General features: G+C 38.9%; 1 protein-coding gene across 2 annotated transcripts in view; it reads right to left on the reverse strand.

Moving 5' to 3' along the window:
- Positions 1 to 2068: 2068 nt before the first annotated feature.
- Positions 2069 to 27817, reverse strand: part of GAN (gigaxonin) — a 43530-nt gene continuing 17781 nt past the window's right edge. For both annotated transcript variants that reach the window (XM_065416625.1, XM_065416626.1), the window contains 10 exons: positions 24489 to 24603; positions 22863 to 23213; positions 22118 to 22335; positions 20087 to 20208; positions 19494 to 19606; positions 17846 to 17995; positions 16585 to 16721; positions 15564 to 15692; positions 5358 to 5467; positions 2069 to 3535 (listed from right to left, as the gene is read on the reverse strand). In XM_065416625.1, the coding sequence (XP_065272697.1) occupies positions 3354 to 3535; positions 5358 to 5467; positions 15564 to 15692; positions 16585 to 16721; positions 17846 to 17995; positions 19494 to 19606; positions 20087 to 20208; positions 22118 to 22335; positions 22863 to 23213; positions 24489 to 24603 (1627 nt within the window). In that variant the 3' untranslated portion in view covers positions 2069 to 3353. The remainder of the gene's footprint in view (positions 3536 to 5357; positions 5468 to 15563; positions 15693 to 16584; positions 16722 to 17845; positions 17996 to 19493; positions 19607 to 20086; positions 20209 to 22117; positions 22336 to 22862; positions 23214 to 24488; positions 24604 to 27817) is intronic.

Consider the following 27817-nt stretch of genomic DNA (forward strand, 5'->3'; position numbering starts at 1 on the left):
GTTGGCTGGGGAGGAAAAGGTGCCAGGTGGATCTTTCTTTAGCCTTTGCCAGAGTCCTCAAAGCAAAACTTTATCAGAAACCATGCACTATACTAGTTATTTCTGTTTTTGAACTTGCCCTCTATCCTTCTAGCAAAGAAGCCACAGGCTTACACTCTTAAAACAGGAATATGACAGTGTTAAGTTGTTAAGGTGGCAGAACCATTAACCCCTTTTTATTTTATTTACTTATGTTAATAACTTGCCAAAGTTATTTTATTCTGAAGTTCTCAATTCTAGGGCTCCACCTTAAAGCAAATTTTTTTTGGTAAAGTGAACAAAATCCTCTTTTTATTTATTTATTGTAAAGTTCAACCTAAGGGAAAGAAACACAAACCACCACTATTCCCATTTTCAATTTTTTTTTTTTTTAAGATTGGGCTAAAACAAAAATGGCTGAAGTTTGAAACTTGACCCAAACAATTCTCACTGAGGCCTTTGATTTTACAAAAAATACTTTTGATTCAAGACACGACCATTTAAAAACTGCATACTAAGCATGCATGATAGATGTTTTCCTTAACGCATGCACTGTGTACATAGGAAGTTAACTGTACACTTAAATGTACAATCATTGGTTCAAAGAATTTAGGCCCCAATCCTGCAGTAGCTCATAGAACTATTCACATGCTTAAAGTTAAACGTGTGTAGGTGTTTCAGAATAAGTGGCTTAGACTCTGTCAAATCCAACAGAGTATTTTAGCTACACAAGACAATTATTTTATTTTCCTTTTTCAGAAAATGCAAAAATAACCCTAATGTTTATCCTACTTTACCTTGTTAAATGTAAACTAACATTTTACTTATTAACTTTTGCCATAAAACATGGCCAGAGCACACAGAATTTGGGATTTATTTAAATTTATTTTGTGCATTTACTACCCAGTCTTGCTGGGCGATGAATGCCATTAGCTCTCACTAATTTCAGTTCTCAGGAGGTACTTCTTGCAAGATATTAGATAAAGTTTTCAAAAGCATCTAAATTACTTAGGAGCCAAAATTCATTTTCAAAGTGACTTGGGTACTTAGGCTCTTTAGACATAGGGCATGTCTACACACAGCCGCTATAGTGGTATAGCTCTGGCCGCTGTAGTGTGGATGCTTCCCATATCAACAGAAGGGGTTTTTCAGTGAATGTAGTTAATCTACCTCTTTGAGAGGCACTAGGCAGGTCACCAGAAAGCTCTTCTGTTGACCTAGCTGCATCTAAACCTGGGATTAGGCCAACCTAACTACGTTGTACTGTGCACACAATTTTTCACAGCACCACTATGCAATGTAGCTGGGTTGATCTAATTTTACATGTAGACCAGGCCTTAGGCTCCTAAATGACTAAATCGCTTTTGAAAACAGAACTAATGTGATTTTGAACATTTTACCTTAAGCCTTTAATTTATAAAAAGTGGGAATCTTTACAAACTTTTTCAACACAAAATCTAAAGATCGAAACAGCAGTTTACATTTTTGTAATAAAGCATAATATAACAAATCTAAAGACAAATACTAAGTCAAGTAAATTTCTACTACAATGTGTAAAAAACTATTAAAAATATACTGATTAAAAATAGGTTATTGTATACAGTTCAGATTCTGCAGCACTTCAGCATTACAAAAATCAAGGGACTAAATCAATAACTGCATGTAGAATTTAACTGGATTATTCTGTTACCATTACAGAATGATGATGAAAATTAGTAAGTCTTGGAATGTTTCATTAAGGAAATTTTAGATAGTTGAACCCTAGCTATTTTGTTCTAGTTGTGGTCGGTATTTGAGAAGATTATTTAGGATGGATCAAAGGAGATAATCTGGATTTATACGTGTATAACGGAGGGTAAAATCTGGCCCACTGATTTTTGGTTGAGGAGGTCCTTCAAAGTTTCAGAGTGGAAAGAACAGTGTCTTGTAACAGTACCAGCAACACTACAAAGTATTAGAAGAGTCTTTTTAGGGTGGAGATAAGGATAAGTTTCAACTGCATTTCCAGCTCCTTTTTTTTTTTTCCTTTCTTTTTTTCTTTTCTAGTGCGGTAAGTCACCCATTACAAGTAACAAAAATGAAATTAAGTAATGAGGTAAAGTGTGTTCTACCAGCAGATCTTTCCTATTAACATAACTCCATTAAATATTACTTGCAGTGTTAACAAGACTTAAAAGGAAAAAAACATAAGACAATAAATTCTTCACTACAACTGCATTCTAAAACAAGCTTTCAAAGCCAAACAGCAGTAATCAAGACTCTGTACCTTAGCACAGAGGTCATTAGTAAACCAGCTTCTGATCCCAATATAAGTTGCCTATATAATTTCCTTTAAAACAGGAACCTGAAATCAAGTTTTCACAATACATATATATCCTTTTTAATGCCCCACCTTTCCTTCTCCCCTTTTGCACAAATACACGTCCTCAACACTGCAAACTTGCAGTGATTTTTAAGTTAGCTGAAGGGAAAAGGAGTCCTATTTCCCTCTGAAAAGCAACTCATGTGCTGCATTCCTTTACCAGCCACAGTAAAAGTGTGACATATTCCACGCCTCAGTCCTTCCCTTTATTTCAGTAATTGCAGCTTCCAAAATCCACACAAAGAATGCATGCTGGCCCACCAATACACGGAATCTTCAGACCATTTGAATGACACAGTGTAGAAAAACAGTTTACACATCTATAATATATTGTAACTCTTAGTTCAATTTTAAATATATTTAAAAGATCTTTAGGAATGAAAACATCGGAAATGAATGAAAACATATGTACACCTCCACCCTTGTAGGCACAGACCTTGACTAGTGAGGAAGGGCCAGAAATAAAGGTGCAATAACCAACATCTCCTTCCAGCCGATTCAGATGAAGAACAGTCTTGCAGTATACCAGAGAGACTGGTTTTCATACAGCATATCTATGTATTAAAGCTATCCAGTTGAAGATAGCATGCTAACTCTTATCAATTCCCCTCAGGAGAAATGCACCTTAATTTTTTTTTTACGTTTCAATACAATTTGTTATATTACCCATTCCTTCCTGCTTCAGACACAAGGAACTCCTTCATTAGTGTAGTTTAATTGTTTAGATAGTTAGGACTGAAGGTGTTCTCTTTGTCATGGTATTTTTTTGTTTAATATACAGCTATTTATCCCCCAAACAAGAGCTGAGACTCAAGTTTTTAAGCATTTAAAAACAAACAGAAACAGATACCATACCAAAGCACAGCATATAATGTAAGTTTCAGTTGCAATAGCTTTGTTTTTCCTTATATAAAGCTATGTTATGGTGGACTGTGTCAGGTTCTTCCCATCTCTTCCATTTTTAGAGGACTAATCATGGGGAAGGAACACGAATACGGAACAATCCTTGCTGAAGCTGCAGTCGGAAAAGCTTGCAGTTTGCAATCCGCAAGGCTGCGCAGCCAGTGCGGCGAAGGTCTGATGGAAATAATGGTTTCGTATGGTGCCAAGTTCCTGTGCTCCTTTTAAACTCTCTAACGTAGTCATAATTGGTACCTACAGTTAAATAAAAAAACCAAATTCATTGCACACTCAGTTACACAGTATCAAGCAATTTAAGTCTAATGATGCCAATATATTTCCAGACCAAATGGAAAACAAAAACTGTTCTGATCAATTTCTGAATATGTTGGCGGAACAGTTTTCAAAAGAAAGTAAAGCTGAGAAAAACCTGTATTTAAAAGAACAAAACTAAGGAAAGAGCAGCAACAAATTTGGGACCCATTTTACCTTATTTTCTGAAAGTACAGTTACACATAGATAGCCATGAGAGTAAGCTAAAAATCTTTCAAGAGCCAGTAGAGAGGTAGGTGACATCAAGAGTAAGTAGTTTCAAACATTTGGTACAGGCAATACCAACTTTAGAAGCTACAATGTTTGAGGATTTCAAAACATCAGTGGGATGGGTTCTTTGCTGGAAGATGGAGCATTCCATGTGAAAGAGAACATCCAGGAAAAAGAGGTTTAGCAATTATGATTAATATATATGTCATGTTCATATGAAGCCTAGTTTCTGTTGTGACAGATCATCATTTTGGGCAAGTTCCAAAGCAAAGAATTATAATACAGGCCTTTGAAAAAACACGTGGAAAACAAAGTCAGACATTCACCACAAGTAAGGAATAGGTCCATATACTTCAGAAGCTAAAGAGAAGTTCTGTGGATGTACAAATCAATATCCTATACAGGATGTATTGAACTAATTATCTAATGTTTCAGAGACCAGTATCCCATTCTAATCATTACTGGAAGTGCCATGGGTATCTGCTCTTCTTCCTTTAAACTACTATAGAGATTTCTTAGTATTTACTTGGCAACTATGCCAGCTCCATGCGGCAGATGTAAACTGCACATTTATAAAATACTTAGGAAAAAAGAGTCCTATGTGAAAAACTAAGCTTTTGATCAGTTATGCACACAGTTTTATAACAGTACTAAGAAAGTACAAACACTCACTGCCATGTTTACAAACTATTAACTCCCAGATTTTTATTATATGCAGTGTATTCACCTGTCTCTTAAAAATTCATTGAGAAATAAAAAGTTACTTTTATAAATGTTTTATAAATGTTTATAGTTTTTAGAAAAATTACTTTTAGAACATGGTTCTCTGCTTTTTCCTCATTCTTCTTCTTCTTCTTTAGCATTGCCATTTTGCTTTAAAGCTATAATCTACTCAGTTACATATCAAGAGTCAGGATTTTTCCCTTCAAACAGTAAAATATTACATCTTGAAGAGATAAACTAGTGTTTAGTTTAACTTGTAACACTAGTTTCTAAAAAGTTTCCTAGATAACTTCATTATTCCCCTTTCTTTCAAATGTGTGGTGATTATCCTTGGTATATATTCTCTTAGCAACATTTACTAGTGCAAAGAAGCAATGACATCGTTGCAGAAATCTCCACAGCATAATCCTACTACGAGTTGTTATTGTTACTCAATTTGTAGGCTAGTCAGATGCACAAAGTTGCTGACATACCAATGACAATGATTTTGAGGAACAGTTAAGGAGGTTGCTTCTATATTGTACACACACAAATCCAAGAACTTGCTATTAGCCTTGGTCTATTTTCCTAACCTTAGCAGCAGTAATCCATCAATATATCCTAAAAGAATTCTTAAAACTTCTGTGGCATTTTAGACCCCCACCTCCAAGGCCAATGGCAACTGAGAGCACAATGTGACTCAAAATCTTGAAACCTGTACCAAAATATGAAATCTTACTCTTTTATTCTAAGAAGTCAATTTAAATAATTTTAAAACTTAAGAAAATTAGAAGAAAACAAGCAACCTGAAGTTACTAGTTCTGATTCTAACCTGTATCAAGATCTCCAATGACATAAATACTGGCCCCAATAGGTACAGCTCCATACACAAAGGAAGAACTGGCTGGGATGCATAAGTTCTGATCATTTAGATAAATCCACCTGTAAGAAAAGGCAAAAATTTTGTATATGAATTATTGACAAGATCTGTGAGCTAAAAACTCAGAAGCTTTTCAACGAACAGTTTTACCAATTATAAACGTAAGCAAAATCATGCAAACTGACATTTTAGAAAGAGGCTCCCACTTAGTCCTTGTCTATCAGCAAAGATATTGTGCAATAAGCTATTCAATTATTGCACAATAGCTCCCTGTGTGGACCTTATTCCAGAATTCCACATGGGGAGCTATTCTGAAATAGCTTATTCCACAACAGCTATGCCGGTCAATTTCCTTGGGTAGACAAGACTTTAGCAAGCTTTGAAAAGTCTCGGTCTAATACTTGCTTTTACATCTGTGCTGATTTTAGGACACAGTACAGGAAATAGCAAGCTCTTATACAATGTTTTTCTTACCAGACACTCCCCGTATCTCCCCCCCTAAAATTCTCATGCCAACCATGTAGTCCTACTCAGTCATCATCAGAAGTAAATTACTACTTAAGAAGTGTGCACCAGTTGATGAGTTTTATTTTTAAACCAGGAACAGGACAGTAGATACTCTGAGATTGCTAGAGGATTTTTGGTAAGTGAATGAAATGTCTAGCCTTTTCGGACAGAAAGACAGTTTTTCCAATTTTATATCATGCTCTATTTGGTTTCCACCCCCGTTGAAATACTAGGAATCACAGCTGTTTTCTCATTAAAGGGATCCCCCATCTTCAACACTATGTCAGTCTGACTTTCTTACTGACTGAAGACCAATTGTTCCTACAAATACCCTTGCGAGCCAGAAAACTAGTGTGTATTCATCACAAATATGCTGACAAGACTGGTTTATACCGTTGTCTGCTTGTAAATACCTGAAGTACAGAGCTGCCAATTTAATTGTCTCTTCCATGGTTTTGAAGCAAACCTCTACAGATTCCTGCCACATTTCTACAGATGCTGATGTACTTTTATTTACAGTTCAGAGCAGCATAATCAAGACTACTTAAAAGAAACCTTACATGGGCCATAAAAAACAATATGGGTAAGGACAAGAACATTTGAGAAAAAAAAAAATCTAAAGGAGTCCTGAAGATTTTGGATAAAATGCCTGGAGAGTTAAGGAAAAATATCCCTACAGATGTTGCCGACTCTTTTGTATTCCTGTACCATCCCCATTCATTACTCAAAAGTAATTCTTTCTTGATTCAACTCAGTCAATTTGAGGGGAGGTTGATATACAAATAAGTTATTTTAAAAAGAAACAGAACGATTTGTAAGGGCTGATTAAAACTAAGAATTAGATGCCTACATTTCTACTTTGCTCTGAGCTTTCTGTATCATATGACAGAAGCTCACTCCAGTCTTACGATTCAGTACATTCAGATTTATATCTTTAAAACAAGCAAATAGCATCATACTTTGTTTAAAACAAGGAGAAAGGACAGTCTTGTGCTCAGGTACAGGGCTAAGAGTCAGGAGACTTGGGCTGTATTCCTGGCTTCTTTTGGGTAAGTCACTTAATCTCTCCAAAATATCCTTTCTAATCACCACTGGTCTGGAACACATTGGTAAACACACCAGTGCATTACCAGGGTCAGTGCTACTGCTGTAAATAATTTGTTTTAAAACCCATCCCTTTATAGAAGCCCAACCTTCAAACCTAGGAGGGGGGGAAAAAGCACACAAGTTAGTCCGCTAAAAAATTGTAGTATCTTCCTCTGTGTGGAAACTGTTTAATGGTCTCAAACTACTTTGGAAATATCTTTAGAAAAGTGCTTCTGGGCCGCTGCGCTGCATTCCAAGTTTCATCTAGAGTGAATTTTTATAGCACAGTTATAAATCCCTGAAAAAGATGTGCTTGTAATGAAAACAGCTGTTCAAACTTAAGAGCTGTGTAGCAGCACAATCGGGAGACCTCATAATTTACCATCAACAGCTGTTGTATCATTTCACCTTGAATAATGCATCCTTTTAAACTCATAATTTTAGTTCTAAACTGCCATGTATATATTGCATTGATTTCATCAGCACCGCAGTCATGCAATACTGAGGTTTGTCTATAGAAGGTTCATTGATTGAGTAATAATGTTTTCACCCCTCAGCTCATAGAGAGCCAAGAAGCGATCATTGTTTCCCCAGTTGATTTGAAACATTTGAATTATTATAGGATGGATGGTAGTTTTCTTTCCACTGTTTACAGGCAACATATGTAATACACATTGTAACTGCTACCTTTTCCAGGGATCTGGGAGGTGGTGGTGTTAAAGTGCATAAAAAACCCCCACTGGCATGTCCAACTACAGTTGACACTAATGTCAGTGATAGGACTTCTTCTTTCCTCCAGCTTGCATTCACACTCCCCGCCACATCAGCCTTCCTCAAGTGTTGTCTTAAGATGATGAGCTTTCGATCATGCCTTGAAAGTTAACATGGATGGATAAGTAAATTCTAAAGTCACCGGGCCCGCCCTTACAGAGAACAGCCTCCCAACAGCTCCCTCCTATGGACCAAGGGAAGCTCCAGCTTCAGTGCTTCCACTGATCTCAGCTGTGGTAGTATGGTATAGAGAGAGGCAGGGTTTTTTAGTTTGTTCCCACCCCCTACCCCCCCTCACACAACTTTTATGAAAGGTGGATACAAATATCTGCTCTGCCTGATTCTCTCCATCCACCAAGTTAACTTGACGCAGACTTTACCAGCCTATTGGGTCTCAAAGTCTACAACAGGGGTCAGCAACGTTTGGCACGCGGCTCGCCAGGGAAAGCACCCTGGCGGGCCGGGCCAGTTTATTTACCTGCTGACGCGGCAGGTTCGGCCAATCGCGGCCCCCACTGGCTGCGGTTCGCCGTCCCGGGCCAATGGGGGCGGTGGGAAGCCGCGGCCAGCACATCCCTCGGCCTGCGCCGCTTCTCACCGCCCCCATTGGCCCGGGACGGCGAACCGCGGCCAGTGGGGGCCGCGATCGGCCGAACCTGCCGCGTCAGCAGGTAAATAAACTGGCCCGGCCAGCTAGGGTGCTTACCCTGGCGAGCCGCGTGCCGAACGTTGCTGACCCCGGTCTACAAGTATAGGTTTCAAGATCAGCTGAAATTGACAAAAGCTCCAATTACTCTGCTTGTGGCTACTCACTCTAGTTCCCATGGAAACTCATAGTGAATCGCTATAACCTGGAAAAAGGACTTTTAGGTCTAATTCACCACTGCAGGCTTACTTTAAAATGGTGGGGTTTTATTCATGTATATAGCACCAACTGGTACAACATCTGGGCATCTCGCATTATTTAACAAAAACAAACCACATACACAATGTATTTTGTGTGTAGGGAGAAAACCACAGCCAGTTCTTCAGGAGCCCAAGGACAACATTGACAATGAAAGGCAACATGAAACAACTGCTCCTATCACAGCACTCTAGAAAAGTTCAACTGTTAAGCCTACCAGAATAGTTGTGTTCACAATGCCCTGCAGGCTACAAACTTGTGAATCAGATGAAGACAGAGTTTTACAGACAAACACCCTCTGCTGCAAACACACTGCTTCCCTTCTGTACCCCTGTGGGAGCTGTATGGAAACAACCCCCTAGTGTTTTTGGCAGTTTTACATCTCTTTACATGAATGAAGGGGATTCTGCAGAAAGCACCAGATCTTTTTATAGCTGCAGCTGAAGAGATATGGGGCAGGAGAGAACCTTCTACCATCAACTACCCCCCTACAGAGCAGACACTTTAGGAGGGCAGCTTCATTGGTTCTCTTCCACCTCCCTCACTAAAGGAGGGTCAGGGAAGCATAGATTCTAAGATTTCATTTTTGCTTCCACCTACTGCAAGGAATGGATATACCAATATTTTCACTACATCCGAGAATCTACTTCTAGATTAGATATAGATAAACTGACAAAAAAAATTGAATTTGAATAAAAGGCAAATAAGGGGGGGGGGGGAATTTAATTTGATTTACAATAAAAAAATAAGATTACTTTGAGTAGGAGGAAGTACTAGGGTTGTCAACCCTCCAGGATTGGCCTGGAGTCTCCAGGAATTAAAGATTATGTTGTGATGAAATCTCCAGGAATTCTTCCAACCAAAGTTGGCAACCCTAGGAAGTACACCAATACAGAAAGGTATGCTGAATATGCAGAAGTGTGAGAACTTTTCACAACTCCACTGAAAACAGGTTCTTTCTTAATGGACCTGATGTCAGTTTGTGCTGGGAAATCACGTGAATCAATTAAGCTTTTGGGTTCATTTACACCAGAAATTTAAGGATTATGAGCCTATGTGACCCTAAAAGTAGCTGAGAGCCCAACAGCTTTTCTACTGTGGATCGGAACCAAAAATAGAAATAATAGAAGCTGTAATTGCTCATGGAAATTACATATTTAAAAAATAACCACACTTTTCAGGAATGATTATAGCAGTTTTAACAGTTAAGCAAGGAAGCAACAAAAACAGGAAGGGCAAGAGGTCATTTTTCATCAGAGTTTGATTAGATTCCAACTTACTGTAGGTTGCTTATTTGCCTGCTGTTATTTGCACAGTATGCAAATATACTGTACTGAGAAGGTCACAATGTTCAAGAGCTACAAAGTACACTTTTGTAAGGCTACTCTTTTGTGCACTTATTTTCTGCAAATGGTTCTGCTGAAATCAAACTGAAGGAAGAGGAGGTGACAGCTTCCTTTGTAACTGTAGACAGAGCTGATAGATGATAAGGCATCTAAGACTAACAACATATGTTTGTATGTCTCCATTGAAGATGACGGGGGAGGGAGAGGGAGCTTTTCATTTTTTTAAAGCAATACGTGAATACAAAGACAACATGGCCCAAACAGCTGTAATTCATAAGAATTGGTAAGGGTTCTAATTCTGAATTAAAAGTGAAGTACAGAGACAGAATACAGCAGTTTACATTAAAAATACACTGTCTAAAGTGTGTACCTACTGTGAACACAATCCTTATAAATAAAAGTATCTATTTTCAATTTTACTTTATACATTTGACAGCACTTTATGCATAGTCAGTATCTCCTTTATCTCCAGTATCTCCAGGATACTGAAGAAATCCTTGTAGATTTCATGGGAGCATTTTTCTGCTTCTGGTTATAAATATTTTGTTGCAAATTTAAAAAAAAAAAAAAATCCGTGCACATCCTATTTAAAGGCTTCTCTCTCTATCAAATACTGGAATATTATAGAAATTAGTCATTTTTAAAAATGCAGTTTAACAAGGCATCACTTCTAAAACAGAAAAAAAAAACCACCAAAAAATTCATACAAATTTTAATAGTGCCTTTCAACCCGGACACCATCAAAGCAGCTTAAATCCAGCGCACAGAGCACCAGTGCAATGCAGCAGTTTATGGGGTAGAGCCGGGCAGAAGCCAGGAAGTCAGCTCTCTCATAGAATGTGGCACAATACGTTGGAGGAATGAAGAATTCTTATGCAAGATTTAGGGCCAAAATCTTGCTTAAAGTTATCATCCAAATTCTCCCATCCCCACACCTGATACACCCAAGTGAGCTGGATGTTACTCAACAGATAAAACTTTGAAGGGATGAAAGACTGAGTTGCCTTGACCTGTGGGTCTTGAGAGTTCAGACACAAAGCCACCCCCACCCCATCTTTTCAAAACTGCCTTTAAAGCTATCTAAATATATCCACATTGTTTTAACTAGGACATACAGTTGACAACCAAACTCAAACAATGTCGATTATAGAACAATCTCAAGAGACCTGGAGCGCAAAATACATTACCTACATATCATCAGTCAAATTCATACACCTAGATGCAAGATCATTCCAAAACCAAATTGATTTAGAATTTTAAAAAGTGAGATTTTCAGATATAGCAACACTTAAGATGTCATGAGGACTACTAAAACTATTTAACCTTGTCCACATCATATTACAATCTATGCTGACACTCCATCTTGCTTCCCTTTAAAAGCTCTGAAAGCTATTTTATTAGTTGTCTTTATAATTAAGTTTTGTACAGATCCCAACATTTAGACGTTTGTTTCTAAAATGCCTCATCTGGTATGAAGAGATGTAGGCAAACTGCTAGGCATTATAAAAGTTTTGACAACAGAAAAAGATATTAATTTGGGTGGGGGCAGAGGGAGAACTATGAATACTAAAACTATATGTGGCAGCCTATTGGCAGAGTGAGGTAAAGGCATTAACAAATTAAGGCCTTGCTCCTGCAATTCAGTTCATACTTGCTGCTTCCATACCAATGCACCCTTGAGCCTGTGCAGAGCCCTATTACTTCAATGGGGCTTCTTGTGGGTGTAAAGGTCTGCCTGTGCAGATCAGATAACAAAAATGAGGCCCAAATTCTCAAGTAACAAGATCCAGGAGTTAGAATGAAGGGGAGAGGGCTGTAGGAAGGGGATTGGATAATCCTGCACATATATGTTGCTATATAAGTAATAAATATTATTAATATCAAATGGCTAAGTTGACAGCTGGGGATTTATTGAGAAAAATGTGTTTCCATTCACAAAGGCGGTGTACTTCATGACAATGTACAGACTATGCCAGCATCTGCTACCTGTAACTAACCGCAAATCGCCATGATCTGCAAGTATGCAGCAGCTGCTATTTTTCTGCTTCTCTCAGAGCTGTTGGGCCAAAACAGGCAAAGTTTTTGTTGTTGTTTTTTTAATTCATTGTTGGGGCCCACTTACAAATTTGATTTTCTGCTATGAACATATCAATGAGAATGTCAGAATCTTCCAGTCAATAGTCTAAAGATGTTTATTCATGCAGCAAATTGTATAAGGGGATGTTGCTATCATCACAAGTGCCAGAGAACAGAAAACATTTAGTTTCTGTCTACACAACAGTAATTGGCTTGCTGAGGTACAGTACACAAAAATCAACAGATAAAGGAAAAGTCCAAAAGGTTTTTTGTAAGTACCTTGCCAAAGTATGTATATTATGCACTAATCCAGGGGTCGGCAACGTTTGGCAAGCGGCTCGCCAGGCCAGTTTATTTACCTGCTGATGCAGCAGGTTCTGCCGATTGCGGCCCCCACTGGCCGCGATTCGCCATCCCGGGCCAATGGGGGCGGCGGGAAGCGGCGCGGGCGAGGGATGTTTGGCCCGCGATCGGCCGAACCTGCCGCGTCAGCAGGTAAATAAACTGGCCCGGTCCGCCAGGGTGCTTACCCTGGCGAGCCGCGTGCCAAACGTTGCCGACCCCTGCACTAATCTCATTGCTGCTGCTCCATTTAACACAGAGGCGAAATCCCAATTATAGTTCCTTAAACCTAACACTCTGGATAGCTGTGAGTCATATGCATACACACCAACACTACTTCAGCTTCAGTCAGAAAATAAGTGGTTCCAATATCACCCATGCATTTTAACTAGACAAAAAATTTTGAAGTGCACAGTCTTTCTAATATCGGAGGGGTAGCCGTGTTAGTTGCTTTTTACAGTTCCAGACTAAAAGTCCTGTGGCACCTTATAGACTAACAAATGTATTGGAGCAAAAGCTTTTGTGGGTCTGACGAAGTGGGTATTCACCCACGAAAGCTTATGCTCCAATACATTTGTTACCCTATAAGGTGCCACAGGACTCTTTGTCTTTCTAATGGTATTGGGATCTGAGATGTTTTCTCTTCCTTTATATAAGAAAAGCCTTTTTGTAGAGGCATCTTCAAAGTATGCAATTTCCTTCACAATACCCTTGCTGTGGGAACAAGTAAATTGTCCAATGACAAACTAATATTATGCAGTTAAGAGAAGATGGATTAATTAAGATGGATTAATTAGAGGCAAACAGGTAAAGATTTAATTTTTGTGTATATCATAGTAATGACATACTGTTGAATCAGTCTGTAATATGAGGAGCAAATGTTACCCAATTAATTCAAAACTCATGCTCAGCAGAGTGTTAGTGAAGTTATAATGATGTATATAACAAAGCATATATTTTACATGACACAAGTGGAAGATCCTGTACTCCAAGCAAAGCAGTACAGATTTTTTTTTTATTATTAGAATATATTATTCACGGATTTGAACAATTATTTAAATTTCAGCTTTCCACTCAAATTCAGGTAATGAAAAGTAGGAACTGACAAGGCTGAATTAGATGAGAAAAATGACAGCTTTACACGTTTTTCCAGGGGCAGCCAACTTACCCTCATTTTGAAACTTAACACACACTGTATTATATCAGAAACATGATCATTTCATTACCAGCAATCTTTCTTCAAAGAATATGAGCACTATAAAAAGTGTTTTGTTTTGTAAAATGCAGCCTCTTTGTATACAGTCTTTTTGAAATAGATGCAACTGCAATAGTTACAACTTCACTGAGCTCTAAAATGCTTTTAATGACTAAGATGAACTATATTCAAGTTATGCAGCATTCTGAATGTATTTGAAATATCAATGACTGCTTATCTTCATTACCAAGATTTATACAACTAAAATATCACATGGTAATATAGCACCCTCTTCTGGTAAACAGCATTATAAAAAAAATACTATCCATTCTTGCTCTGGTTACTGAAGCTACCGTACCGTCCAAGACAGGAAGCATAAGTTACAAAGCTGGAATATTACCATCATTTACTTTTGGACTATGGGCCAAATTTTTATCTTGGTCTTCATCATTTCTCCATTTTTGCAGGCGCCAATAAACCTAGGCATAATTTTACACTTGTACTTAAGGACACTTAGAAATCCAGGTCCCTAAATGCACTCTCAGTTATTGGCATCTGCAAACCATGGAGGCTATTGTCTGAAATCCTGGCCCAGATGATGACTAAAATGAAAGTGAAGTTTATTTTTTTCTGGGGGGGAGGGAAGGGGAAGGGAGGAAAAGAGACCTTATACTCTTGAGAGATATTCTTTAAAAATTTGACAAGTGTAATGAACATTGACAGTTAAAGTATTACTAATTCGCCTTTTCCTTTACTAGTTTCACAAGAATCGATACCAAATCTTACCGTAAGAACCCCATCATTCTATCTGCTGAATAGTTAGAGCTTTACTCAGTTGAATAGAATCTACTGTGGTTCCCTCATCTAACATCTCTGCTTAAAAGTGGCAACCTTGGAAGAATTTTTAAACCATTGCCAGTTATCAACATTTGTACTAAACTCACTAAGAAGCAGTGACAACAACTTACCTGTCATCCCATCCATATCCAAAATTTGGATAGGTCAGGGTTTTCCAAACTTTTTAGAAACTTTAACATGAATCAATCAGCAGTGCTGGAAGTTTTAAAATTATCATGTTAACATGGGATCTGGAGTCCTACTCCAAACAACTTTTGAAAAACAGATGCAATCTGGAAGCATTTCAGTACAAAAGAATGGCAGACAGTGGGGGTGGGTGTTTAACACAATTTCAGAAGCTAGATCTTTCTTTTCTGAGTCCCCAACCCCCTTGCCATTTTTGTTGGTTTATAATCACGGTTTCCCCAAAGCCGCTCTCCCCCCCTATTGCTATATGAAGGGACCATGGAAGCAACAGGAGAAACCAATTATAGTTGGACTATACACAAAGTAAACAAACAGGAAAAAATAGAGAAAAAGTTATTTTTCTTTTAGGTTCTTTCATACCAAAGTTGAGGACATCACTTTAAATCTACATCTTCCGAGATAAAAATCGACCTAGATCCCACTATTTTATTTTCGTGCTACGGAAAGCCCACAAGTCTTTATATATAAAGACAAGGTCTTGAGACGTGAACATTTTTATCCCCTCTATCCCCACCAGCTCACTCCTTGAAACTCTTAGAATTTCTGACAACTATGGCAAATCTTGTTTCAGATTATAAAAACTATAGCACATTCCTGATTTATAGTGAAATAAGGAGAGAAAGAAACACAGCAGATATTAGACCTTGCAAGTTATGAACAACCAGGAATTATGCATAGCCATCAGCTTGCTAACAGCCACTTCCTTTGGTAAAACTGATACCACAGGTAGAAATATCTAGGTCAGTTTCTTTGAGTAAGAGGGACAAGAATAATTGGCATTTGTTGAAAAATTACATGAACTGCAATGCTGTATTACACCACAAGGGGGAAAAAAGGGGTAAGAGAGGCGTTAGAGATTTTCTAGGTCTACAGCCAGAACTACTTACCTTTTAAACTCATCATGATAGAATTCAGATTTGCATGTCACCATCTCACTGGCCTGATTATCATCACGACTTCTGACTCCACCAAACACGTAAAGCTCTGAGGCAACTCCACATGCCACTGCCCCAAATCTGAGGGCCAAAAGGAGAAGGAAACAAATAATATTTAATCTGTATACCCATAACCCTGTACATGCCCTACCATAATTCTCTTCCTCTTCCATATTCAGCAGAATTAGATCAAGTATGAAGTAATATTTAAAACCGCTCATAAGTCATTGTACAAAATAATAGAGCAACAGAGTATCTCTTTGGAAACAAAGATCTAAGTTCAAATTCAGTATGAATTCTAATACTGACACAATACCATTTCCCCCCCTCCCCATCCTGTAGAATAGCAGTAATTCTTGCAACATCGGGAGTCTACATGAAACAATCATCTTTGGCCACAGATCCTCAGCTGCAAATGAAAAGTATCCAGTGCTCCTAGGAGCAAAGGGGTCAAAGGTGGCTTTGACCATGGAGTTGTCTGAAAATACTGCTCTAAATTGCAGTAGCAATAGGAGCACCAAAGGACTGTGTCAGCAGCCAGAAATCACTGGGGCCTACACCATAGTGCCCTGGCTATCCTCTTTCCCATCCCACCTCTCCAGCACTACTGCTGGGGTAGTAGGTACCATGACAGCTTCACACCACCCAACAATTAAGTGAGACACAGGGAATCCACCTTGAGGCCTCTTTTGCCAACTTTAGGACTGCTTTGCATTACCAGGGTGGCACAAAACAGCCTCAACATACCAAATGACCCGGGCCTTAGTGTTAAAACAGCTGCACAAGCTGTTGACTAGTACACATACACTAATGTCAGACACGCACACAGCCACACTGTAATTAATATTAACAGTCTAGTAGTTTCTTTAAAAATAAGTGGGTTTGGACCATGTTTTTAAATCCATATTATTTTTGGTTTTAAAGGATAAGCAAGTGTCCTTGTAACCTGGATGTGCATGTGCATTTTATTCACCTTCTCTCTTTTAGTGGACAGATGGCTGTCCATTGCTGAGTCCTAGGGTCGTAACACTCAACAGATTCAAACAGTTTTCCATAGGAGCCTCCGCCCATGGCATAGATTTTCTTCTTCATAGCTGCATAGCAGCCAATCTTTAAAAAAAGAAAAATCAGAAGTTGAAATCTATAGTACATTAAACAGACTATGTTCAGTGTTCTAGATGTGGCAAAGTCATAGTTCAGTAGTCAGCCAGTCTCAATACAACACAATCTGAGCAGTAAGGAAGCAATTTCTAACAATAAATAAATAAATAATACTGAATTTCTAGTTTTCAGCAAAAGAAAAACATTTGTGTTTGCTTGGAAAAGAAAGGAAAACAAGTTCACATTGAGTTACCCACCCCATTTTCATTTAGAATTACTCTGTAGAAACAGTAGAACAAGTATCCCCTAAAACTGCCCCTTATAATTAGCTAAAAAAATATAGGACTTATACTGGATTGTGGCCACCACCATAAATAACAGTCCACTAGCTTATTAACCTCTGTCCAAAGGGGAAAAGTACAGCAGGAGTGAAGGTAAACCAATTTTCACATTGGGCCGCAGTTCAGTTTGTACAGTGACTCCTACATTTTAAACTCATTTATTTCCATGTATTGTACCTTCCACAGTGATTCCTGAGGTTCTCTTCAACAAAATGTATTGACTGTACAAAAATGCATTACGAACACTTTGCTTAGAAAATAAAGCTGATGAATTAGCTGTAGGATATATTAGCTTTTAAATGTTCATTAGTCAGACTGATGTAGTTGCACTAGTTTTTTCTTCAAGTTTATTCATTTTTAGTAATAACATAAAAGAGATCAGACCAAATGAAATAAGATTTTACATTATTTTGAAAGGACAGTATCATTAAACAAGTAAACAACATGCATAAAAAAGCCCAGCAAAAGTTCCTCTTTCATTTTAAAATTAATCACCATTGATGAATTTTGCATCTAATGGAAAGATGAAAGCTATACAAAGAAAAGGACATTTGGTTTACCCAAACTGCATCCCAACCAGCACAGTCTATAAAAATTTGATCTAGAACAACATTTTGCTTTGATATATAAATTGAAAGAAGAGAGATTCCTCTCCCCCCCCCCATATGTTATTTTCATTGAGAAATATTCACATCAAGTAAAAGCTGTAATATAAACAGTGAAAGTATTTGAATAGGGACTTTAAAAAGAGTTTAACAATAATACTTTTCTACATTATGATGTAGTTCTTACCTTTCTAACCATGGTCAGATCTGGCTGCTTGGTCCAGGTCTTGTTATAAATGTCATAGCACTCCATAGAGCGTAGCTCCCTTTCTCTATCCTCACCTCCCAGAATATACAGAATTCCATCAATCTCTACCAAACCAAAATTATGCCGTGCCTATAGGAGACACCAATAAACATTGTAGGAGCATATTACAACAGTAATGGCTGTGTAATCATTTTTAACACTTGCTCTACCTGCAGAAGTTTGTAACTCAGATCACCTCTGTTTAAAAAAAAAAAAAAAAAGATATAATGCAAAATATCAATCTCTGGAGCAAGTTTTTTATTCTCTAATTTAATAAAAGAATATAAGAACATAATCTAGGACAAATAAGAGCATTAAAGTTAAAACAGAGGTTCAGCAAATGAATAGTAGCATGTTTCTTTAGTATTCAAGGATCTGAGCTATGGACCATGCTCCATTCTTCAACTAATATGGAAGCAAGAATTTCCCCTTACAGTGACCAGGTCTGGCCAATCAATGCTGCAAATAAACAATCTGGACCCATAATTCCCCATTGGTCCAGCTCTCCTGATGGTAGCAGTGATGGAACCTGTAGTTTAGTCCGAGTGCAAGTGTTTTTAAACACATGTTTTCTCTAACCTTATTTACAGTAGGCTGTAAAAACACTCCTACAGGTTCCACAGTCATCACCAAAAGAGCTATGCTGAAATCTTCTCAGGTGCAAGGATGAGTTATTTAATAGGAGGCCTCTGGTGAAGAAAATTCTGGAGCACAATCAACAACTTCTTAAATAAAAAAATCCTATACCTGCTTAAAAAATCAACACCCCAAAAAGGTGACTTTCAGGACTTAAATTTATATATAGTGGAATAGTCACTTTTTGATGGCAGCTAAAACATGAAAAAAGAACCCCGACCCCCAAGCCAAACTGGCAAGTTTAAGATAAGGTTCAAGTTACTTTCCATGTGTTGCTGCACCCCACCATTTCATGTACATCCTTCTGCATGGTCCAATCCTCTCATCATGTTAGATTCTCAATACTATTTTTATATATACACTTTTTTTTTTTTTTTTTTTTTTAAGGCCAATAAACTCTAATGGGTTACTTTATGAACAGAACCAAACATCAGAGTTCATAAGGAATTCTGCAGCTCAGCTCCATAGCTAGTTCTTCAGTAACAACCAACATTTTCCAGCGGCTGCAGTTATTACTAATCCAAACTTGGCATCTAGGAAATATACAAGAAAAAAAAAATCTGCACCATGGCTTTATAGTTGGATCAAGTGCAAGCAGCTGGAAAAAAATCAATTGGTCTGACCTATACTGCATTCTATAAGTACCATCTGTCCATGATACTGTACTTATATGACCCCCCCGCCCCCATAAACATAGCATCTGAGTGCCTCCAAATCTTTTAATGTATTTATCCTCATAACATTCCTGTTAGGTAGGGGATTACTATTATCATCATTTTAAGACAGGGAACCGAGGTACAGAGAGGCCAAGAGACTTGCCCAAGGTCAAAAGGAAGTTTCTGGCAGAGCAGAGATCTCACAAGTCCTAAGCTAGTGCTCTAACTACTACACCATCCATCCTCTATTTTTCAAAGGAAAAATAAACCCCCATACAGTTGGGTAGTGATCTTGCCTCATTCATTGGTGGCAAGGAACTCCATGAATTGGTATCAGGATCATATTTTTCTCCAGAGCTCAGTGTTTCCTTATTTTCATCTTGACCTCCAAGTACAAACAAAAATCCTTCTGTAAAACAAAGTGCATGTGAAGATTTTAAAATGGAAGTCACACCAATACTCGTCACAGGGCATTGAGCTACATCTTGGAAATCACAGGTTCATAAAAATGCCATATTGGACTCCAGACTGGCAAAGAGTAAAGAATGTACTTTCCCCTGTGGTTTAGCCCATCAGTGCAGACTCTACAGGCCAAATTCAGCACTGGTGTACCCAGTGCAACACTATGGAAGTCATAGTGTGGTTACTTGAGTAAAACATTCCCATAGCGACAGATTCAGCAGACTCCAACAAAATATCAAAGTATGATTCCAAGATCTTCACAAGACAAAGCAGCATACTGGGGGAAGGCGGGTGGGGGGAAAACGAACAGGCTCTAGTGTAGCTTGCTGTAAGAAGGCAAACTACATTACAAACTATACCCCATTTTGACAACCTGGTGAGTTTAACAAAAAGCCAATGGAGTGTAAAGTAACATGCTGTCATTTACCTGCTGAGAGTACCCCATGGTTGATTCTTGGAATGCTCATAGGGGCAAGTTCAATCCAGAGTTGCCTATTAGGATCATAAAGTGGGCACATGCATCGCATCACAGCTGTTGGCTTCCGTGACCTGAAAAAGGAGGAAATATGTATATATATGAAATAACATCTGTGTGTGTGTGTGTGTGTGTATCTATCTCTAGATATCTCCCTCTATATATATGAATACTTACAACACAGGGTCACTAAAATTGCTTGATTAATCAAGTATTTTAAGTATAGATTCATAAACATGTGCATCTGGAAAATGCCACAAAGACACGGTCCCAGCACAAAAGAGCTTACAATGTAAGTTTGTAAATGTACAGGCAAGAGGGCGGGAGGTGGAGAGAATATGTGATGCAAGAAAATTAGCTATGGCCCTAGCCAGTGAGGAATTTTATATAAAAAGCAGATTATACCATCATAGAACATTAGTATTTCTTCTCCCAGTAGAATGAGTTTTAAATGTAACTGAACAGGATGTGCTACTGAGTTTTTATCAATAGTGAGCAAAGGTCTGAGCTGGGTCAGCAAAGAACAATTCCCTCCTCCCAACCCCACAAAATACTTGAAAAAGGAAAGGAGAATGGGCACTGTCACCTTAAATCTGAATGTAACAAACAGAGAATCTACTCTGGCACTGCAGGTAGGTCCTGATGCTAAAGCAGAGATTTGATATTTTATTAAAATGTAACACTGATCTGGAAAAAAACCCTGTAAAATAAGTGTTGCTTTTGGTGTTCCATATTTATTCTTAATCAGGACTTTCACATCAAACCTGCTCAGTTTACAAGTCTGAACAAAATTTTTCTGGCACCAGCATATGGTACCACAAAAGTTGTGTCTTCGGCTTTCTACCTCACTAACTATCAACACTGAGGATGTTTTAATCAGAAGTTTGCTATGGAACTACACTGCTATTGTAAGGACTCTCACAAACCTCACTCAGCCAATCAATGGATGTATGATTAAATGTGATTAGAGTAGTTTTTGTTTGGATGGTGTCTCGAACATGTAAAGCGCTATGATAATGTTACATATTTATTTGTATTTTAATACTTGTTAAAGATGGATTTTCAGAAGTTTAAGTAACTCGTTCACTGAAGATATTTGACATTCTAAAATGGATCAAACGTAAGGGTGTTCTAGGCACATCTAACCATGCTAAAAACAAGTTTTGTAAATGTGCCCAATTAATTCAACACTAAATGGGTTAATATTAACTTCACTTCTTTATCAATAATAAGACTGGCCATACTGGGTCACAGCAAAGGTCCATCTAGCCCAGTATCCTGTCTTCCGACAGTGGCCAATGCCAGGTGCCCCAGAGGGAATGAACAGAACAGGTAATCATCAAGTGATCCATCCCGTCGCTCATTCCCAGCTTCTGGCAAACAGAGGCTAGGGACACCATCCCTGCCCATTCTGGCTAATAGCCATTGATGGACCTATCCTCCATGAACTTATCTAGTTCTTTTTTGAACCCTGTTAATAGTCTTGGCCTTCACAACATCCTCTGGCAAGGAGTTCCACCGACTGACTGTGTATTGTGTGAATAATACTTCCTTTTGTTTGTTTTAAATCTGCTGCCTATTAATTTCATTTTGGTGACCCCTAGTTCGAGAGTTATGAAAAGGAGTAAATAACACTTCCTTATTTACTTTCTCCATACCAGTCATGATTTTATAGACCTCTATCATAACCCCCTTTAGTCATCTCTTTTCCAAGCTGAAAAGTCCCAGTCTTATTAATCTCTCCTCATATGGAAGCCATTCCATACTCCTAATCATTTTTGTTGCCCTTTTCTGAACCTTTTCCAATTCCAATATATCTTTTTTGAGATGTGGCGACCACATCTGCATGCAGTATTCAAGATCTGCATGTACCATGGATTTATATAGAGGCAATACGATATAATTTTTATGAAAGTTACCATCTGCTCACTAATTGCTTAAATTGTACAAGTCATTTCTGTCGGTAACATACTGAATACTTACACTCTTTCTTCACCACCAACAGTCACTATACACTCGGAATAACCTCTGGGTTTGAAAGAAGCTAACATTGCCTCCCCCTGCTGTGGTGGAGTGAGTGGAATGTTGTTACATTCTTTGACAATCTCCCGTACCAGTGGTTCGCTCATCATTTGCTCACGCAAATAAGTTGAATCTAATCCTGAAACCCACACTGCTGACATGACATCCTTCAGGTGAACCTAGAGAACCAGAAACATTCAAAATTTCCAAAACAGTTTAAAAAACAGAATTTTGTTCACCATACTTTAGAATATAGCTCCAAGGGAATTCTTATGTGATGTATTTATTTTATGTACAGAAAATACTGGAAAATATTTTATGGATAAAACAACTTAATTTCTAAATAAAACTATTTTAGAAAGCACAGTTTAAGTCTCTATGTCTTGTGGCAAACAATGGTTACTTCCCCTCACCCAGCAATGAGCTCATACATCAAAACACACAAAGACTAACAACTGTGTTACTTCATTCAGTGTTTTTATCTGCAACAAGGGAAGGATGCAGCTACAGTATAAGCAACACTTCAGCTCAACAGCCCCAATCTATTTTCCATCTTTATGTACAGTGTAATATCTAAATCCTAGAAATGCAAGAATACAGGAAAAAGAGAATTTATCTGCACTGTATTCCCATCAGGTAATTTTAAACAAGCACAGAATGTGAGCCCAATTTACTAAACAAACTACGTAATTTAGTGCACTCTAACCTTTCTTAATTCTGAATCATGGGAGATCCATCTAATTACTGCTTCAAATACATATCTTTCATTTCCAACATTCAGCTTTTCCAGGGATAGCACTTCTTTCAGTTTTTGGGGACTCAGTTCCAGGAACTCCTCTGTGCTGCTGACATCTCGGAAGTGAGTTTCCAGATACTCCGAGGCAAGGTAATAAACGTGACGCAAACAATAGTGCAGTGCAAAGTCCCGAATACCAATACAGTTCTCAGCAGCTATACAACCTTCTAAAAACTCACAGCAGAGAGTTTTAAGATCTGTAAGAAGGAGGAGATCAGCTGCCTGCAGAACATCTTGGATAGTGTCTTCATTTAGCCTGATCTGCAAGAGTTTATTGTAAAAAGTTACAACTACAATTCACAATCTGATATAACTTTATAACTGATTCTTCGGGCTGGTTTACAGGATCACTTCCGTTGATGTAACTTACGTCGCTCAGGGTGTGAAAAAGACAGCCCTCTAAGCGACGTAACTTACATCCACCTAAGCGCTGTCCATACCTTACGGAGGTGCAGTAATTATGCCAATGGAAGAGTGCTCTCCCGTCGGCATAGCATGTCTTCACCAGATGCGCTGCAGCTGCGCCAATGTAGCGCTTCAGTGCAGACTTGCCCTTAGTGGCGGAATAATGGAATATAACATAGGTGTAGAAGATGATTCCAAACTCCATGCAGAAGGATAAAGCCACTGCTGGTGGGCAACTTAACTGGGGAGAGGGAAGGTGCAAGCTGGGTAGAGAGCATCTGAAGGGGTGTTTTGTCTGAAGGAACCATGAAATTGTTAAACTCATCCAGGAAAATGAACTATATTTTGCTGGCAAGACAAATCAGCACACGCAGAAATGAGACATTATAGCCCCAACTGCACTTTTTTCTTCTTTATTGTGGCCTTGATGATTAAACTATTTTCTTAAACATGGTTTCAGCTAACCAAGAGCCAATGCCACCTGATGCCTGTTTGGAGACCTGTTTGAAATTAATTCGGCAATGTCAGTCTGGTTCCTGATGGACAAACCAAAGGCGGATTTTAATGTGTGTTTTGCTGGGAGTCTTAGTAGGGACTAGGGAGGACGGAACGGGTGTGGAGAGGGAAAAAAAAAAAACTTTGTCAGCCTTAAATGGCTAGAGTTGATGGACCGGCGAGGCAATGAGATGGGAAGCTTGGACTGCCCAGATAGAAAATGTTCTGTGAAGGTCTTCAGTCTCCCAGGTTGCCAATCCAGACACCTTTCACAAGTACCAAATCACACATGCTTTAAAACCAACTCAGTGAAGAAACTAGTAAGGTTTTTCTTTGGGTTTTTTTTTTTTTTTTTTTTTTAAGTTTAACATTTATTGTTTAAAGTTTGTTTCTTGGGATACATGACATTAAGCAGAGCAAGAGAACCACGTCTGTGCTTACAATCTATTTTTGGTTCATACCAGTAGCTTGCATTCTGGCGTATGGAAGTCATTTCATAGCAAAGACTTAAAGCACAAAGTTCACTAGTGCTGCCTTTTTTGGATGACAGGATAAGACAAAAAGCAGGGATTTATCTCTAACTGGTGCTGCTGAATTAGACAGTGAAAGATGCAATAATTCTGTTAAGCACCATACCTGCCCACTGAAGATGTAATCCAGTATCTCTCTCATGATTTCAACAGATATCCCTTCAAGTTCAATCTTATATGTAGATCCATCATCCTTTGGAGGATTATAGTTCAATTTTGTTCTGGTGGGAAAAAACAATAACTAATGAGTCTGCAGTATCTGGTTACCAAAACATCACGGGTGGTACTTCCTCGCAGAAGCTCTCAAAGCAAGGTACAGGATATTGTTAGAAGAAAGGATATCACAAAAATACCTACACAGATGCCTGAGCATTCCAACAGGGTGTGGGGATCTGAATCTAGATGTAATGTATATAATAAACAGACTTTATGCCAGCTACATTGGGGAAATTAGGTTAATATAATTTAAGAGGCTAGTCCTGTTAATCGGGAATCATGATTATGGCTACATTTTAGTCACGGGGATTTTTAATAAAAGTAATGGACAGGTCACAGGCTGTAAACAAAAATTCACGGCCTGTGACCTGTCCATGACTTGCACTATATACCCCTGACTAAAACTTGGGTGCTCGGGGGGGCAGGGGCATGGCCAGGGGCACTGCAGGTGCTTGGGGGGGAGGGGTACAGCCCGAGGCCTCCATTGGTGCTGGGGGGGTGGGGAAAAGAGGGGGACGGCAATAGTAGCTGTGGGGGCAGAGCCTGCGGGTGGAGGCAGCGCGTGGAGCTGCCTGGATGTGCCTCCACCTAGGGGCTGCAGGGACATGCTGGACGCTTCCTGGAAGCCCCCCACTGAGGTAAGCACCGCCCAGAGCCTTCACTTCCTCCCGCACCCCAACCCCCTGCCTCAGCCCTGAGTCATCTCCCACACCCAAACTCCTGCTGCTGCTGGGGGGGGAGGGGCGCAGTGGCCTGAGACTGCCCCAGCAGTGGCCAGTGTGGCTGGCCCAGGGGCTGCCCAAGCTGCTCAGGCGGCCCCCAGACCAGCCGCACCAGCCGCTGCAGACATCACGTGGAATCTGTGACTTCCGTGACAGACTCGCAGCCTTAATCATGATCTTAGCATCATAACACACCCTAGTTAGATCACTTCATTGTATGGACTTCACACAGAAACCCTACTATTAATGAGATAGTGCTGTTTAGAGGTATCAGATCTAACCAAATGTACAACGGTCTTAAACAGTGTCCTATTTCAGGCCATAATAATGGTTAACCTGAAATCACTTACTTCAGCCCAAATCCAAAAAACAAGAACAGAAAAAAAAAAAAAAAATCTTGAGAACATTGTACTTTTAGGGTATGGGGGATTATGTTTTTGAGAAAAAGTACAAATATAAGAAACCCAGAAATATATATACACCTCTATTCCGATATAACGCTGTCCTCTGGAGCCAAAAAAAATCTTACCGCGTTATCGGTGAAACCGCGTTATATCGAACTTGCTTTGATCCGCCGGAGTGCGCAGCCCCGCCCCCCCAGAGCGCTGCTTTACCGCGTTATATTCGAATTCGTGTTGTATCGGGTCGCATTATATCGGGGTAAAGGTGTATATTCAGAACCATGAAAATGCACACTGAATATACCCCTTTCAATCTTAACTCTACCCCCATATTCTATCCTGAGGACAACTGGAAACAATAAGACCACATTATCTATCCATTAGACAGGTTCACTTCATCAGTGAGCACAAAAATGTTAATACATTAAGATTAAAAGTAAGCTATGTGATAGAGAGATAAAGTGGTCTTGAAATTTCTATTTGTTTTCAGTGTGTGGGAAAAAAAGTAGGTATAGGTATGGAGGTTGGGCTGTGCGTAACTGTGAATTTCTATAATTTAATTTTAAAAGTAAAATTTTGAAATTATTTAAATAGAGATGTTTCAGCCAGTAAGTATACACAGATGGTAGAATAGCAGATACTTAATTACAATTCCCAGGACACTGATTTATTCTGAGTTGCATACCTGCTGCATAGTCACATATATCTAAGGGCTGGTCCACACTAAGCCCCCAGTTCGAACTAAGATACGCAACTTCAGCTACGTGAATAACGTAGCTGAAGTCGAAGTATCTTAGTTCGAACTTAAAGGTACTTACCGCGGGTCCACACGCGGCAGGCAGGCTCCCCCGTCGACTCCGCCTACTCCTCTCGCGGAGCAGGATTACCGGCGTCGGCAAGCACTTCCAGGATCGATTTATCGCGTCTAGACAAGACGCGATAAATCGATCCCAGAAGATCGATTGCTTGCCGCCGAACCAGCGGCTAAGTATAGACGTACCCTTGGTGACTGGGGAGGCTGACAGTTATTAGCAGCAAACCAGCATGCAGAGATTTACATAATTGCAGTTTGGTTGTTTCATTCTCTAATTTGGGAATAGGCAAAGGTCTTTTCTCTGATTGGCTCCTATACAATACTCCCAACTTTGGAGCTGTTTGGCATCAACAGAGAAGGCTGCTTCAGCTTTTCTTATTTCAGCTTAAGGAAATAGAACACTAAGATTTACATGCAAGGCAACCCCCTTCCCCGCCCCCCCCCCCCAAAAAAACCCACCCCAACATATCAAAACAGCAAAGAAAACATTGTATCAACCAGTAAAAAGGGAATTAGGGTAGGGAAGAAGGGGTGAAGTGGAGTTTTTGTTTGTCCACTTCTCAACTTTGCCCTCCCCTTCCAGGCCATCAAGTTTTTCCCCCCCACCAGAATAGCTGCCATATTTGTTATTACATTGTATGTCCTGGGAATAAGTACAGCCTCTTGCTCCAAATTCACCTTTGAAAACAATGTATGCAAAAGTATATTGCTGTTATCCTGGGGAGAAGAGCCCTGCTGACTGGAGTGGAGAGAGAGATTTCTATAAGAGGAAGAGTAGAAGAAAAATAAGGGAGAAAGGTTAAGAGGATTTTTTTTACACTATTTTCTTAAACCATTTAATTTGCAACAGGTTGACAGCATATTTTATTAGGGTATTTTGAGAATTTGTTTTCCCTACTTTCACTTAAAATTTGAATACAGTGTTTAATTTCTAATATCAGTATAATACCATGAAGTTGCTTCCTATTCATTCAGTAATAATAAATACAAAATGTTGTGTGTGCAATTATATAGAGATACCCATAAATAAATAAAATGATGAAATCCCATCTTCCTGTTAGGAAGCCACAGAGCATGTAGGGTATCTGAAAAAGTGAGCAAAAAAAGTGTGTGATATCAGATGTGCAAATCCAGAATCTGCTCTTCTACATCATTTAAGGAAATGCAATCTTTATTAGTCAGCTTAAAATCCATTATGTAAGACAATATGAAAAACAGAATGACAGCTGTTTACTAAATATATACAATTCACATACATATAGGAATACTTCAGATGAAAAGA

The sequence above is a fragment of the Emys orbicularis genome, chromosome 14, assembly GCF_028017835.1.
Source record: "Emys orbicularis isolate rEmyOrb1 chromosome 14, rEmyOrb1.hap1, whole genome shotgun sequence".
Lineage (NCBI taxonomy): Eukaryota > Metazoa > Chordata > Testudines > Emydidae > Emys > Emys orbicularis.